Below are 18,260 nucleotides of genomic sequence, written 5' to 3' on the forward strand. Positions count from 1 at the left end.
GGGGTTGGGCCGAAGCTTGTGTGGTGGGAGCTCCAAATCTGAACCACTGGTCTAACAGAGAACCTCAGACCCCAGGGAATATTCATCAGAGTGAGGTCTCCCAGAGGTCATCATCTTGGCACCAAGAACCAGCTCTACCCAACAACTTATAAGCTCCAGTGTTGGAAGCCTTAGGCCAAACACCCAGTAAGACAGGAACACAGTCCCACCCATCAAAAACAAACAAAAAAATAAGACAGCAAAAAAATATGTCACAAATGAAGGAGCAAGGTAAAAACCTACACGACCAAATAAATGAAGAGGAAATAAGCAACCCACCTGAAAAATAATTCAAAGTAATGATAGTAAAGATGATCCAGAATCTTAGAAATAGAATGGAGGCAACAATTGAGAAAATACAAGAAATGTTTAATAAAGATCTAGAAGAACTAGAGAACAAACAGAGATGAACAACACAATAACTGAAATGAAAAATACACTAGAAGGAATCAATAGCAGAATAACTGAGGCAGAAGAACGAATAAGTGAGCTGGAAGACAAAATGGTAGAAATAACTGCCAAGGAGCAGAATAAAGAAAAAAGAAGGAAAATAATTGAAGACAATCTCAGAGACCTCTGGGACAACACTAAACACACCAACATTCAAATTATAGAGTCCCAGAAGAAGAAGAGAAAAAGAAATGTTCTGAGAAAATATTTAAAGAGATTATAGTGTAAAACTTCCCTAACATGGGAAAGGAAATTGTCACCCAAGTCCAGGAAGCGCAGAGAGTCACGTACAGGATAAACCCTAGGAGAAACACACCAAGACGTATATTAATCAAACTAACAAAAATTAAATTCAAAGAAAAAATATTAAAAGCAGCAGGAGAAAAACAAAAAATAACGTACAAAGTTATCCCCATAAGATTATCGGCTGAGTTTTCAGCAGAAACTCTGCAGGTCAGAAGGGAGTGGCAGGTTATACTTAAACTGAGGAAACAGAAAAACCTACAACCAAGATTACTCTACCCAGCAAGGATCTCATTCAGATTCGATGGAGAAATCAAAAGCTTTTTAGGTAAGCAAAAGCTAAGAGAATTCAGCACCACCAAACCAGCTTTACAACAAATGCTAAAGAAACTTCTCTAGGCAGGAAACACAAGAGAAGAAAACAACCCACAAAAACAAACCCAAAACAATTAAGAAAATGGTAATAGGAACATACATATCAATAATAACCTTGAATGTAAATGGATTAAACGCCCCAATCAAAAGACACAGATTGGCTGAATGGTTACAAAAACAAGACCCATATATATGCTGTCTACAAGAGATCCACTTCAGACCTAGTGACACATACAGACTGAAAGTGAAGGGATGGGGAAAGATATACCATGTGAATGAAGATCAAAAGAAATCTGGAGTAGCAATACTTGTATCAGATAAAATAGACTTTAAAATAAAGACTGTTACAAGAGATAAGGAAGGACACTACATAATGATCAAGGGATCAATCCAAGAAGAAGATATAACAATTATATATGTTTATGCACCCAACATAGGAGCACCTCAACACATAAGGCAAATGCTAACAACCATGAAAGGGGAAAACGACAGTAACACAATAATAGTAGGGGACTTTAACACTCCACTTACACAAATGGACAGATCATGCAAACAGAAAATAAATGAGAAAACACAAGCTTTAAATGACACAATAGACCTGATAGATTTAATTGATAATTTATAAAACATTCCACCCGAAAGGGGCAGAATACACTTTCTCCTCAAGTGCACATGGAACATTCTCTAGGATAGGTCACATCTTGGGTCACAACTCAAGCCTCGGAAAATTTAAGAAAATTGAAATGGTATCAAGCATCTTTTTGGACCACAGTGGAAATCAATTACAGGGAAAAAAAAAAAAACTGTAAAAAAGAAATACATGGAGGCTAAAGAGTATGCTACTAAATAACCAAGAGATCACTGAAGAAATCAAAGAAGAAATTAATAAATAAATAGAAACAAATGACAATGAAAACATGACAACCCAAAACCTATGGAATGCAGCAAAAGCAGTTCTAAAAGGGAAGTTTATAGGAATTCAATCTCACGTCAAGAAACAAGAAAAATCTCAAATAAACAATCTAACACTACACCTAAAGCAACTAGAGAAAGAAGAACAAAAAATTCTCCAAGTCAGTAGAAGGAAAGAAATCATAAAGATCAGATCAGAAATAAATGAAAAAGAAATGTAGGAAACAATAGCAAAGATCAATAAAACTAAAAGCTGGTTCTTTGAGAAGATAAACAAAATTGATAAACCCTTAGCCAGACCCATCAAGGAAAAAAAGGGAGAGGACACAAATCAATAAAATTAGAAATGAAAAAAGAGAAAACACAACTGGCACACAGAAATACAAAGGATTATAAGAGACTACTACAAACAACTATATGCCAATAAAATGGAAAACCACGAAGAAATGGACAAATTCTTAGAAAGTTACAATTTTCCAAGATGGAACCAGGAAGAATTAGAAAATATAAACAGACCAATCACAAGTAATGAAATTGAAACTGTAATTAAAAATCTTCTGGCAAAGGAAAGTCCAGGACCAGATGGCTTCACAGGTGAATTCTATCAAATATTTAGAGAAGAGCTAACACCAATCCTTCTCAAACTCTTCCAAAAAAATTCAGAGGGAGAAACATCCCCAAATTCATTATATGAAGCTACCATCACCCTGATACTAAAACCAGGAAAAGGTGTCACAAAAAAAAGAAAATTATAGACCAATATCACTGATGAGCATAGATGTAGAAATCCTCAACAAAATACTAGCAAACAGAATCCAACAACATATTAAAATGATCATACACAATGATCAAGTGGGATTTATCCCAGGGGTGCCAGGATTCTTCAGTATATGCAAAGCAATCCATGTGATATACCATATTAACAAATTAAGTAATAAAACCATATGATCATCTCAATACGTGCAGAAATAGCTTTTGACAAAATTCAACACCCATTTATGATAAAAACTGTCCAGAAAATGGGCATAGAGGGAACGTACTTCGACATAATAAAGGCCGTATATGACAAACCCGCAGCAAACATTGTACTCAATGGTGAAAAACTGAAAGCATTTCCGCTAATACCAGGAACAAGACAAGGATGTCCACTCTCGCCACTCTTATTCAACATAGTTTTGGAAGTCCTAGGCAAGGCAGTCAGAGAAGAAAAAGAAATAAAAGGAATACAGATCAGAAAAGAAGAAGTAAAACTGTCAGTGTTTGCAGATGACATGTTACCATACATAGAAAATCCTAAAGATGCCATCAGAAAACTGCTAGAACTAATCAATGAATTTGGTAAAGTTGCAGGTTACAAAATTAATACACAGAAATCTCTTGCATTCCTATACACTAACAATGAAAAATCAGAAGGAGAAATTAAGGAAACAATCCCATTTACCATTGCAACAAAAGGAATAAAATATCTAGGAATAAACCTACCTAAGGAGGCAGAAGACTTGTACTCAGGAAACTGTAAAACACTGATGAAAGAAATCAAAGGTGACAAACAGATGGAGAAATATACCATGCTGTTGGATTGGAAGAATCAATATTGTGAAAATGACTATACTACCCAAAGCAATCTATGGATTCAGTGCAATCCCTATCAAACTACCAGTGGCATTCTTCACAGTATTAAAACAAAAAATTTTACAATTCGTATGGAAACAAAAAAGACCCCGACAGGAATAAAGACACAGACCTACTAGAGAATGGACTTGAGGATATGGGGAGGGGGAAGGGTAAGCTGTGATAAAGCGAGAGAGTGGCATGGACATGGATACACTACCAAATGTAAAATAGATAGCTAGTGGGAAGCAGCCGCATAGCACAGGGAGATCAGTTCGGTGCTTTGTGACCACCTAGAGGGGTGGGATAGGGAGGATGGGAGGGAGGGAGACGCAAGAGGGAAGAGATATGGGAACATATGTATAACTGATTCACTTTGTTATAAAGCAGAAACTAACACACCATTGTAAAGCAATTATACTCCAATAAAGATGTAAAAAAATAAATAAATAAAAATTAAAAAAAGAAGATCCCAAATAGCCAAAGCAATCTTGAGAAAGAGAAATGGAGCTAGAGGAATCAGGCTTCCCGACTTCGAACTATACTACAAAGGTACAGTAATCAATACAGTATGGTACTGGCACAAAAACAAAAATATAGATAAATGAGATAGGATAGAATGCCCAGAGATAAACCCACACACATATGGACACCTAATTTACAACAAAGGAGGCAAGAATGTACAATGGAGAAAAGACAGCATCTGCAATAAGTGGTGCTGGGAAAACTGGACAGCTACATGTAAAAGAATGAAATTAGTACACTGCCTAACACCATACACAAAAATAAACTCAAAATGGATTAAAGACATAAAAGTAAGTCCAGACACAATAAAACTCTTAGAGGAAAACAGGAAAGACACTGTTTGACATAAACCACAGCAAGATTTTTTTTGACCCACATCCTAGAGTAATGAAACTAAGAACAAAAATAAACAAATGTGACCTAATTGAACTTAAAAGCTCTTGCACAGCCAAGGAAACCATAAATAAGACAAAAGGACAACCCTCAGAATGGGAGCAAATATTTGCAAATGAAACAACTGACAAAGGATTAATCTCCAAAATATACAAACAGCTCATGGAGCTCAATATCAAAAAAAACAAACAACCCAATTAAAAAATGGTCAGAAGACCTAAATAGACATTTCACCAAAGAAGACATACAGGTTGTGAAGAGGCACATGAGAAGATGCTCAACATCACTAATTATTAGAGAAATACAAATCAAAACTATGAGGTATCACCTCACACTGGTCAGAATGACCATTATCAGAAAATCTAGCAACAATAATTGCTGGAAAGGGTGTGGTGAAAAGGGAACCCTCTTGCACTGTTGTGGGAATGTAAATCGATACAGCCACTATGGAGAACAGTATGGAGGTTCCTTAAGAAACTAAAAATAGAACTACCATGTGACCCAGCAATCCCACTACTGGGCATATACCCTACCATAATTCAAAAAGACACATGTGTCACAATGTTCATTGCAGCACTATTTACAATAGCCAGGACATGGAAGCAACCTAAGTGTCCATCGACAGGTGAATGGATAAAGAAGATGTGGCACATATATACAATGGAATATTACTCAGCCATAAAGAGAAACAAAATTGAGTTATTTGTAGTGAGGTGGATGGACCTAGAGACTGTCATACAGAGTGAAGTAAGTGAGAGAGAGAATACCAAATACCATATGCTAACACATATATGTGGAATGTAAAAATAAAAAATGGTTCTGATGAACCTAGGGGCAGGACAGGAATAAAGACGCAGACGTAGAGAATGGACTTGAGGACACGGTGGGGGAGGTGGAAGCTGCAGCAAAGTGAGAGTAGCACTGACATATATACACTCTCAAATGTAAAATAGGTAGCTGGTGGGAAGCAGCTGCGTAGCACAGGGAGATCAGCTCCGTGCTTTGTGACCACCTAGAGGGATGGGATAGGGAGGGTGGGAGGGAGGCTCAAGAGGGAGGGGATAGGGCTTCCCTGGTGGCGCAGTGGTTGAGAGTCCGCCTGCCGATGCAGGCGACACGGGTTCATGCCCCGGTCTGGGAAGATCCCACATGCCGCGGAGCAGCTGGGCCCATGAGCCGTGGCTGCTGGCGTCCGGAGCCTGTGCTCCACAACGGGAGAGGCCACAACAGTGAGAGGACCGCGTACCACAAAAAAAAAAAAAAAAAAAAAAAAAGAGGGAGGAGATATGGGGATATATGTATACATATGCTTGATTCACATTGTTGTATAACAGAAACTAACACAGCATTGTGAAACAATTATACTCCAATAAAGATGTATTGAAAAAAATTTGAATGTGAGTAACTCAGCCATTTGGTAGACCTGACTTTTTCCGAACGGGCGTTCTAATTTTGACCTCTGATTGTCATGTGAGTTGTTTTACTTCTATCACTGTATCCAAGCATCGCTTAATGGTCTGTCTAGCCATCTGATCCCCTTTGCTCCTTTTGCTGCTTCCTTTCCTCTGTAAGTATTTGTGTCTGTGAGTATGCTCTTCCTGAGTATTCACATTCTTAGAAACAGATGTGGGTTAAGTAATTAACTAAATATGTATCATCAATATATATCATTTGCTATACTCATGTACTTGAATAGAGTATTTCCCAAAGAAAATCTTAAGTGATCTTCTCAGCCAACGTGTTACTCTTATTTAGCTTTCCTGCATGTGGTTTTATGTCTTCTTCCAGTAAAGTTTAAACAGCCTGTGATTGTTTACGTCACTTATTATTTAACTTCCTGTGAATTCTTCCTGCTAAGATCCTTCAGACGGCCACGTGGGAGGTGATATTTGTACAAGATCACATTTAGTGTACACAAAAGAAAATGTCTTTTCACATCAGTGTCTTGTTCTTAAGATCCTTGGTGGCTAGAGGAGATTTTCTTTTTGTTTTAAATAATTGATCCATCCATTCTGGTATTTCCTCATGTTAATACATTTGCAGTCTTGTATGTATTACCTTGTATGTATTTACATACCTTCCCATGAATTTCACCTTAGCAAGATAAAATGGAAATAGCAATATAAATTTGCTGTCATTAAATACACACACACACACACACACACACACACACACACACACACAAATCCCACTTATCTAAAAGGTAACAGTGAGAGTTGTGTGAGAGATGACTAGCCTCATGCCAACATGTTAATGCTGAGTTTCTGAATGTTTATGTATAATTAGAGAGTTTTGTCATATTAAGACTTCTCAGCATTGATGATATTCAAGATTATTTGTCTTTTCCTGAGTACGTCCTTGGAAACATTTGTTTAAAATGGTTAAAACCAGTGCTTAACGGATAAACAAACTATGGTACACTCATAATGATGGAATACTATTCAGTAGTTAAAAAAAAGAACTATACAGTTGCCAACTTGAATGGATTTCAAAGGCATTGGGCCAAGTGAAAGATGTCAGTCAGTGTCAAGTCTGCATGTATTCCATTTATATGACATTATGGAAAAAGATGAAGCTACAGGATGAGGACAGGTCAATGACTGCCATGGATTAGGGGTGAGGGAACAATATGATAACAGGATTGCATGCAGGAGTTTTTTGGGGGAACTGTTTTATGTCCCAATAGTGGTGGTAGTTACACAAATGTATACATGTGTAAAAAAGTCATCGTGTTGTACACACATGTAAAAAGTCAATTTCACTGTGTATTAATTTTTTAAAGTAAAATTTAAAAAGAAAAATTAGAGTGCTTGATTTTGCTCATTGAGAACATCAAAAAAAAATCTTCTCATGATGACAGATACCAGGGATTCCTGCAAGAAAAATACTAATTGTACTTTTTTAATGAAAAATTCAGTGATGTAGTTACTAGGTTTACAAAGAAGCTGAAAATAATGTAACTTCCACTCAGTGAATAATACCTTCAGTTCCATGCAGAGTGTCGGGAATACTCAAAGTTATGTGTCCCCCAGCAGCTGTAACCCGGTACTCCTGTACTGCTGTAGCCTTTCCTGGCTTCTTTATGGTGATCACTTTCCTTCCTCGATGTGTATACACGGCGTGTGACAGTTACGGCGGCTGTGGGAATCATAACTTTAAGTTCTGTGACTTCTGTGAGTAAAACGAGCCATAATGTTGAATTAATGTCATTCTTCACATTTAGTGTCCACGTTGTTCTAAGTGGAAGACTTATTGAGTATTTGAATAAAAGCTCCGTGTTCATTTTTGATAGTGTGTAAATGATGGTGGTGATGTGGGCTTATTTTGTCACTGAATGAACGTGATCATTAAGTACAGGGAGGCTCCCTTGGGAGAGTGTGTATGGTGTGTTGGTCTGAGGAGTGATGGTTTTTAAGAAACATTCACTCTTCTGTTTGACAGCAGAAGGTGACAGTAGAAGATACGGGACCGTGCACTTTAAACAGGAATTCTGATCCCAACACTGGCAGTTTTACAGAACTGCCTTCAGACAGGATTGGTTAAGTGGAACGTTGATTCGTTTCATAAAACTGGAGACACTAACGGGGTGATCAGGTTGCAGAAGATCAGACAGCTGATGTTACTTGTTGGTTCTGCACATGAAGACCTGATCGGAGTATTTTGGGTTTTGCAAATCAGGCAGAAGAGGAATCGCTGAGCTTCCAGGAGATAATCATAAGGAGAGTAATAGTGTAAAAGGCATGAGGAGAAATCTTTTGAAATTGGGAGAGTTGAGTAAGATTTGATTGTCATCATAGAGCGGTCTTCAGGCCGTCCTGTCCCACTTCCCCGGGCGTCATTTTACACATAACACAAGTAGGAGGTACCGACCGGGAAATGGATGGGAAGGTGACCAACAGAGGCCCGGCTGCCTCCTTCCTTGTCTGCTGTCAGGTCGAGCCCACATTGAGAGTGAGGGCTCTTTGCCCAGCTGGGCAGTGGTGATCCTTCCAGAGCCAGGGGGCACCAGTGACTGAAGTGCTGGGGTCCTTAGAGAAAGGTCCAAGTGTCTGAAATCACCCTGGGTCCTGTGTGAATTTGAATTGAATGAAATGTATTCATAGTAAAGGGACATTCGAGCTGGGACTGGGAGAAAGGGGCAGATGTGATGGGAGAAGCACAGATACCAACAGCCATAGGGCTTCTCTGCTCCCCGGTGAGGGCTTGGGAGGCTCCACGCCGGCTTGTGATCAGGGCTCGTTTCTGCCTCGCTGCAGCATTTCTTGGTGTCACTGCATGCAGAGGGGGTAGACCAAAGAGCCCTGCTTGTTTGCAGCCCTTTGTCAGCCCTCTTAGGGCCTGAAGAAATGCCCTATTGTTGTAGAATCCAGGTTCTGTTGCTGCCTGAACTCCACTTGATAGAGAGACAGGGAGAGAGAGAGAGAGACAGAGAGAATGTCTTGGAAGGCAACCTGCCTTCCATCCAGGCAGGATCTCTGAATTGTGCCAGAATCTCCCTGATCTTTGCTGTGGGTGGGAAGGACCAATGACCACAGTGCATCTGGTCCCCATCTTCGCCCCCTCAAAGCTTCATGGTCATCTAAGCAATCTCTGCAGGCCTGCTGCCTGTATCTAAATTTCATAACTTCAGAGTTACTCAGCCTTGTTTGGAGGGAGAAATCTCATGTTTTCCCACAGGAAAGCAGCCCTGGCTCATGTGTCCGACAAACGGGAACATCCCTAAAATGCTGGGAGACCTTTTAATCCCTTCCCTTCCACTCTGCCTTTCCATGCAGGTAGCTATCCTCACATCTAACCCAGAACCTTCATAAAATCCCAGAGCTCCTCTGGACCCCCACATTGGTACATAGAAAACCTGACAGAATGCAAATGTTTACTGCGTCCCATACTAACTGCCGAACTGCGCTCACTTCAGTGTCTGGTGGCATCATTTCCTAGGTTGTCAGAGGCATATTTAAGTAGGAAACATAGACACCCCCCAGTCTGAGATCATTTGTTGAGAAGTTGCGTTTCCTTACTCTTTGGTTGGCTCTTGTACAGTTGCTAGACCCATGAGGTTATGGTTGGAGGAAGGTCTTTGTGGTCACATTTGAAATGTGTCCTACCAGACTGATAAACTCCGGCCTCTGGTACCTGGTAGCCCTTTTCTCTTTGATGGCTGGGGGACCAGGCAGGTCCTCGATGGAGGGACCTGGCAGGATGGCCCTGCTGCTCACACTGCCTGCCCTGGGACAAAGTTGCTGGCACGCTAATGACTTGGATGAACTACAGATGCCTCAGCGGCCCTTCAGGAGAGCAGAATCGGCCTTATCCACATGCTGATCAATGACTAAGGGCAGAGGCTGCAGCCAGATGGACTCCAGTGAGTCAACCTTTTACTGCCAAGACTTGCCACACACTCCGGAAGGCAGCCTGCATTTGACTATGCAAATGGCAGCTTCAAAGGGAAACACCCGATAAAGGATATCCTTGTAGGTTGATATTCTTTTGGTTTTTTAAAAGCAGGGTTATTATTATTTTTTCTTCTTGTTTACAGAAGCTCTGTGGAAGTGGTGATCTGAATGCTTCTCTGACATCCCAGCGTTTCAAAGAGCTATCTGTAAGTGACATTCCTTAAAAACAAACACTAAAGTAAATGCTATAAATATTTCTTATCAAATGTTTGGATCTTTGCCTCTTTTATTTCTAAAGGATCCTGAACTGTTACCACCCACAAAGACAGGCCTTGCAAACTGTGTCTGGAAAAGATGAATTCAGTGTCTATTGATTTGTCAGAGTGGGATAGATTCTTCTAAAAATACAGAGCCATGAAATTGAGTGAGATAGTACAGGAGACAAAGACATTTTGATGTGCTTTGAAATGTGGACAAGGAACTTTCAAAAGAACGCTGTGGAGAGTGACTTAGCCACAGATCGATTCATTGAAATTCAAATAAATGAACAATAAATCATTTTATTTGTACTTTTTCTCTCAAAAGACACAAATTTGCTCTTTTCAAAACTTGAATTGGATTCGTTTAAGAAATATTCAGAAACCGAATTTGATGTTGTGGCTTGTAGGAGTTGATGCATTCCTGGAGAGGAAAAGTGAACTTGGTGGGAGGTGAGACTGTGTGGGTAAGTGGAGGGAACACTATAATGGGGACCAGGGAGTGAAAGAAAAATATGCCACAGGCAGGAGAGCAGAGAGGAAGCCTCTCCCATATGGACCCAGGTGTGGGGCACATGTTGGCTGGACATGGATTAGTAGGTGATCAGCTGAGTAGTTGTGAATGGGAGTGTTTTTGTTACATGTGCAGGAGGTGTACCTGAACTGATGGGGGTTGGTGGGCTGAGGGGAGAAGAGGAGGGAGACATTGCACATCCGAGCTGAGAGGTGTGGACCAGGGTCGTGGGACCCCGCCCCATAGCTGGACTTCTGCATTGTATATCCTCTCTGGGTCCTCCACTGGGAGCTGTAGGATAAGGATCCTGCAGGGCATGGGTGAGTTTAGGGGGATGTCAGATGTCGGCATGCAACTTACCTGCTTCTTCTTGGGAAGTTAATACTGTGAAGCTATTGTCATGAATTCTCATAGAATCCCACTGGGGAGAAGGATAAAGAACAGTGTAACCATGTCATCGACATGGGTGGGTGGGAGTGGAGGATGATGCTCACAGATTCGCCATTACAGTGATCATCTTTTTTCCTTAAATGAAGAAGTGTTTCTGACATTCTGTTTCTTGGGCCTAAGACAACTGACTTCAATGGCTTCTCCATCTGTGCAGACTCTCGGGGAAGCCGGCGACGGCTTGAGTAACCTGCCAAACCCTTTCGCCTACCTCCTCACCATCCACCTGAAAGAAGGCCGGAACCTGGTGGTCCGGGATCGCTGTGGTAAGGCCTGGCTCTGGGCGCCCTTGGTAGCCTGCAGACCTCTTCCTCTCAACTCTCCTGTCAACCTTGCTAGTCACCTTTTTCCATCTCAGCATGGCTGGTGCTAGACTGGAGCTCAAATCTGAGCTTCTCCAGGTATCAAGGTATTTGCATTGAGTTATTGAAACACATGGAATCTTACTGTCCTTTTTTTATGATTAATAATAATCAAATATTGATGATCACATAAAGTTATTGTAGAATGAAATAAGATCGCTGTAAGTGCTTTATGGCTGGTATATAACAACTGCTAAAGAAAATGTTTCCTTGATCCTAGTTTAATTGTCCATGAGAAATATGTAAATACCTTCTTGATCTAAGTTAGCAAACATACGCATAGATGGAAATGCCCTTTGAACCACCCTCCTTCCTGCCCTGAAATCCCCCTGGACTCCCCTCCCTCTGGATAACATCTGTTATGATGTTATAACATATGTGATTGATCTGTTCACCTTTGCTACCTCTTTCTGTGCATTTACACACACGTATATTTCTTAATTAAAGTGATATTTTAATATCGTTATTCTGCAGTATTATTCTGCATATTCCATATTCTGCACTGAGTTTTTTTAAACTTTACAATATGAATTAAAGATTTTCCATGCTTTTCCACATAACTATATCTCCCTCCTTTTAAATACTAATAGTATTCCATAGTATGCTGTGTTAAATATCTGTTTCTCTGCTGATCATAGTTGTTTTTTCTTACTTTATCAGCCATATAAATGATGCTGTAATAAACATACTGTGTATGGCTCCATACACAGATAAGAATATATCTTAGATTTAAAATAGTGTATGTTTAAGAGCAGACAGTGGAGCCAGACTGCCTGGGCTCAGTTTTTTCCATTTATTGCCATTTGATTTAAGAAATGCTCCTGGATCCCCCTGTGACTGAGGTTCCCCATCTGTAAAACAAGAACATTAGTAATGACCTACCTTATAGGCTTTTAGGAGGATTGAAGGTAGTGACTTAAAACTTGTTGGGCTTCTGGCACTTAATAAAAGTTAACTATTGTGAGCAGCTCAGGACAGAACCTAGAAATGCAATTACAGGATCCTGAAGATGCACATTTTCAAATGTAAGAGATACTGGTACATGGCCCCCTAAAAGGTTCAGAGTATGTCCTCTCCTACACTATGGTTATGTATTCCCTACCTTGTCACCATTGAATATTTCCTTTTATCACTCTGCTTAGTTTTTGGCAATCTTCTAGGTCAAGTGTCCACTTGTTTTAAGTTGTGCTTCGTGGATCATGATGGTGATGAACATGGCCCTTTGTAGTTCCTCTCCTGTGAATGGCTCTCTGTATCCTTTGCCCAGTTTTCCATTGAGCTTTTCCTTCTAAATTTTTGTGAGTCTTTCAAATTTTCACCATTCGTTTGTTGCAATTGTTCTTTGCCAGTCTGCTGTTTACCCCTCATTTTTATGGCCTCTTTTGTCCTTCAGAGGTTTTACATCTCATTACAGGTAAATATGTCTGTTTTTCCTTTGTTGTCTCTTTTCATTTATTTCTTTTAGTAGGTAGGACCTTTTTATTCTAAAGAATTTTGTGTCTTTCTCCAGGTCTTTGCCAGTCTGTCCTGCTAGTTCCTCTCTACTTTGTTTTGGAAAAACTGTGAAACGGAGGATGGGTCTCCCTTCCATTTGTCTTCTGTGTCTCTTACTTTTTCTTCCTCATTATTGCCATTACTTTTTTTTTTTCAGGAAGAATTCCTCAGCCGGGCCTTCCAGCTCACTGTTTTCTCGTCAGTTGTTATGACCATTGTGATATTCTGTTCATCTTTTGAGTTGGCTTTTTTCATTTTTAGAACAGGTTATTTCATGCATGAGAGGTTGCCGTCAGCTTTGAGAGCATTAAGTATACGTTGAAAATCTCCTGTTTGGTGCTTTCTCCCTCGGATATCCTTGGGTTGTGTTTTCCACTCCTCTTTCTATTTGTGTGTCCCTGTTGCCATCTATGGATGCTGTTCTTACTTACTGTGTCCTGACTTCACTGAGCATAAGCAGGGTTGGGACATGCAGCCAGACAGGGAGAGCCAGTCGTTCAGGCCGGCTCCTGGTGATGCCCCGTCATGGAAAACCTTCCTCAATGGCTTCCTGCCCACACTCACGTTTCCTGCTTGCAGGTGCCTTTGCTGGTCACTGCTCGGCACCAAAGGGACAGGGCGGTGCTGGGCCATCCAGCTGCTCTATGTGTGCTGTGCCAAGCAGTCACCATGGTACTTGCTCAGGCCATCTTCTGCTTCCTGTATCCACTGCCTCCAAGCTGGAGCATCCCTGGTTCACCTGCCATCCTATCCTCTTGGCCCACCTCTGCCCCTGAAACTTTTTCTGCTGTGACTTTCTACTGCTCTGTTTTGGACTGTGGGTTCTTCCATCAATCTGATCTCACCAACTTCCATCTTTTAGATCTGCATATGCCCACTTTTTAAAAACGAAATTACTATCTTTCTCTCTTCTGTCTCTTTCTCTCTCTCTCAGTCTTTTCGTAATTTCTCAGGATTTCAAAATGGTGAACAAATTCCACTTTCTGTTTGTTGGTAAATAGTGTTTTCTGTCAAAGTTATAATTTCTTATCCATCAGTTGTGCCACTTCTTGTGTGCTGTCATTGTGTACTGTTATTATAAATGTCTGCATCTTAATAGATGGCTCTCTTAAGGTTATTTTGAATGATTTGGGGCAGATAGCATTTTGTACCTGAAATCACATCTGAGGGACACGATCATAAACTAGAGTGAGGTGCCTGCCCACAAATATCCTGACTTTTGCTCAGAACCTGCAGTGTCCAGCGGATGCTTCTGTCAAATGATGATCATTATGGAGCTCGATTTGGGACAGTTTATCTGGAGATTGGAAGTGTGTTCCACAGAGAGCGCATTTAACTTTACTGGAAAGAAAGTGCTCTAAACCTTTAAAATACATGTCCTGTTGTAAATTTTTGGAAAGCTCCAACATAGTATGTAACTTCAGGGCTGTGCCCAGGCCTTGGACCTCTTCCAGGGCCAGCTGCCCCTTTTCCAGTTTTGCCATCTGTTCTGATTATTTATCCCTAATTGATGTGAGTGATCTGGCCACACCACCCTTGATATATCACACCAGTGCCCTTACAACAGATACTCAGGAGACAGTCAGTAAACTTGGCAGATGACGGGGGAGCCATTGCCTACATCAGAAAATGACCGAAACAATAGGGTTTTTGTGTGCTACTCCACACCTCGCTGCTTCAGGGCCAAAGGAGAGACTGTAATCTGTGCTCTAATCCCGTCAATACCATCTCTATCTTTGTAGTTTCATCAGAGTTAAGCATCATATGACATTTGGCTTTATCTTGTGTCAACCTAATATAATCCAAGGATAAATACCTAGTAAGGCATCTAGATCATAACCTGTTTTAGCACCTATTTCTTTTATAACCAGTAACATTGTTCCTGTCTCTTATTTATTGGGAAGATTAATCATTATCTATTAAGAAAACATCCCCCTCTCAGCAAGTGCTTCTTCTAGACTTTGCAGTGTGGTGTGCCTTCCTTACTGTGACTGTGTTCATGAGTGCTCGATTTTCGCAAGTATTAAGGTAGTGATCAGGGCATGTTTGGTGCCCACTGTTGATTTGTGCAGGGATCATAGCCACTGGCACCTGTGCTTGCCTCCTTTGCCCCGGACTGACATGGCTTATCGCTATGCCAGTATTTTCTATGGAGCCCAGCCCACCCTCAGAATTTTATCCAGGACAGTCCTTTCGGCCAGTAGTTCTCAAATTTGAGTGAGTATCAGAACAACCTAGAGGGCTTATGAAAATACACATTGCCCACCCCCAGAGGTTCTGATTCAGTAGGTCTGGGGTGTGGCCCGAGAACTGACATTTCTGACAAGTTCCCAAGTGATCACGATACAGCTGGTCCAGGAACCACCTTGTGAGGACCACTGCTCTAGACACTGGGTGGTAGCACTTGAGCAGAACCACGCGCTTCTCCTGGTAGGGAGAGTTTCAATTCCCGATTAGACACAGCGTTTTCTTTTCTTGGGGCCGGACCTCATTATGCATTTGCACTCTTACTCAAGTTGTATTCTCTGAACATAATTTCACGTGGTATTCACCTCATTAACATAATTAGGTCCAGAGAACGGTGTGATGTGCCAAAGTACCAAATATAAAAGGACTTGTGAATTATCTATGAATTTACACTATGCTGTATCACATGTTCTCCGATTATCTGGATATGGGATCGATAGCCGATAGTTTCAGTACTAAATATCCTTCAAGATCTATTCACATGGCATTTCTATCTAGTCTTTTATGTTTTTCACGGACATAAGCTCCCTGTCATCTCGGTCCTATGAAAATTTTACCTCTATAAACCATACACCTTTACCCTCAATTGGATAAAATGCCTGGTCATCCCTGTTACCATTAGTGCTATATTAGCTGGGTAACCGTTTTATTCATCTTCGTATGCCCTACTGTGCCATACTGGAGGTTTATACATAGAATGCTTTTCATACATTTTCGTTCTTCATTAGGGAAATCCAACTTAAGTGCCGGACTTAAAGACAAGGAGTATTAGAGACTATCGTGAAAGGGAAAACATCTTCCCAGGAGGGAACAGAGTTCCTTCACTCACACCTTGACTCAGCAAGCATTTATTCAGTCCCTTTAGTGAGATGAACCTCACACTGGTACTCGACTGGGACCTAGTGATAGAGTCCAGAAAAAAAAGACTTACATACAAGCAACCCATTTAACAGAAGTCCTAATTCAGGTGATTGAAGTACAGAGACTAAGTGACTTGACTAGGGACTTGCAGGGAGGCAGTGGCTGAGGCAGGACTCACCAGAATGGGTGTTTCTGGGGGACAAGAGGAGGAATGAGACATTACAATCTACTTCTTGGCTTGTGGTTTCTGATGGCGACTCACTCACTCTCAAGTGGAATTTACCCATCTGCAAAATGGGCATGATGTAGCTTGCCTTATAATGTAGTTGTAAGAACTGAAAAAAGGAAAGTGTATATAACATAGTGCCGTACATAGAGAAAATAGTCAATAAATGATAGTGTGTGTGTTATGGTAATTAATGAATAATGATAATGAACTTGGCCCATGATCCTGACTCCCACTGCAGAGCTGGTTCCTGTTATCCGTGTCAGCTTTCCCATCAGTGACCTTGGACACTTGGCTCTTAGTTTGGGTTAATTTGTCAGTACCCTTGTGCTCTCTCTGTATGCCCTGTCTTCAGCATAGGGGTTGATTTATGTTTTATTTTACATATATTCAATCATGTATTTTATATTTGTCTAAAATATAATCAATTTAATCAAATATTGATTTCACTTATGATAGGGATGCCTTCAAAGTGTTGTTGAAATGTGTTGCACCGTTGACTACAGAGGACCCGCTCCAGGATATTTAACCCAATTGTGCCATCACTGTTTGTGAATTTTTAGGGAGGAAAAAAAATTTTTTTTGATGAATCATTCCCTGCTGAGGGAAGAGGTCAACATTTTCTTTGGATTATTACATAATCATTGCTGCGTAGGTAACATTCCATCTAGAACATGGGTTGGCAAACCTTTTCTGTACAGAGACAGAAATGAATATTTTAGAGTTTATGGGGCATAGGTCCATAAACTTAGTGACAGTTACTCTGCTGGTCTAGTGACCAAACAACCATAGATAATATGTAAACCAGTGGACGTGACCATACTCCAGTACAACTTTATTTATAAAAACAGGCACGAGGCTGGATTTTACCCATGTCCAAAATTTGCTGACCTCAGTCTAGAATTTCATGATCTGATTTAGGATTTTCTCTTGGAGAAGCTGCTTTTTAGAGTAGCCAAGTACTTCTTTATTTAAAATAAGGAGGTATAAGCTAATGAGAAAGTGATCAAGTTGTGAAGCTCATGTTTTCAAATGAAGTATCTGGAAAACATCTCAGTAATGTGACATAAAATACTGCAGAAAAATCTAGAGATGTTGGGCAGTAAAAAGTCATTTCCCCCCCCCCCCCCATATTTTCACTGGGCAGTAAAGTAAAAAGTCATCATATCTCTCTCAGGAAAAGATGTTTCTGACGTACCTAAAGAAAGGATGTTCAAAGGCCCTTATAGAGTTTGTGATTAAGGACTGGAAACTTTGTCGCTTGGCCATCCAGAAAGAAGGAGGAGAGCCTCTCAGAAACAGGGATCCCCCCAACTTCTCACAGGGTTATGAATCCATCAGCTAGGGGCTGGACGATGGCCTTCCCTGGTGTAAAGAGTGCTGTGAACATTTTATCTAAATCTCTCACTTCTCTGGCTTCAAACACAGGGCTGGTTTGTTAAGTAGACTATCAAGTTGTGATTTTGAGATTTTCTGGGAGATTTGGTGAAGTTTGTTTTACTGGGAAGTTGCTAATTCTAAACAATGTACAGGTCTAGCGATGGTGTCAGGAACGTACTGTTATGTAGTCACCACCCAGAGCATCCCAGGGTCTTTAGCTGTCAGCTCCTCTATCCCTTGTACAGAATAGATAGATAGGGGCATGTGTGTGTGTGTGTGTGTGTGTGTGTGTGTGTGTGCGCGCACTGAGTAAACCCAGCAAAACCCACAGAACTGGAGTTAGTGAGTGACTAAGCGGTAACTCACCTCGCTGTCATGAACATGTCTGTCCATCTATGAGTCACTGTGGATGTAAGACCAGTATCATGGAGCACTGAGAGGTTTTGATGAGGTCCCTCTGGAACTGTGGCCACGTTGAGAAGATTGCCTCTTACAGGTCATTTTCCAGTTCCTCAGGAATTTCTCTTCAAT

At 40.7% G+C, this 18,260-nt stretch overlaps 1 protein-coding gene across 1 annotated transcript in view; it reads left to right on the forward strand.

Moving 5' to 3' along the window:
* Nucleotides 1-18,260, forward strand: part of MCTP2 (multiple C2 and transmembrane domain containing 2) — a 299,372-nt gene that overhangs the window by 108,606 nt on the left and 172,506 nt on the right. Inside the window, 2 exon segments of the mRNA XM_032623883.1 lie at nt 10,085-10,147; nt 11,317-11,425. Coding sequence (XP_032479774.1) covers nt 10,085-10,147; nt 11,317-11,425 — 172 coding nt within the window.

Source organism: Phocoena sinus, chromosome 2 (assembly GCF_008692025.1).
Source record: "Phocoena sinus isolate mPhoSin1 chromosome 2, mPhoSin1.pri, whole genome shotgun sequence".
Taxonomy (NCBI): Eukaryota; Metazoa; Chordata; class Mammalia; order Artiodactyla; family Phocoenidae; genus Phocoena; species Phocoena sinus.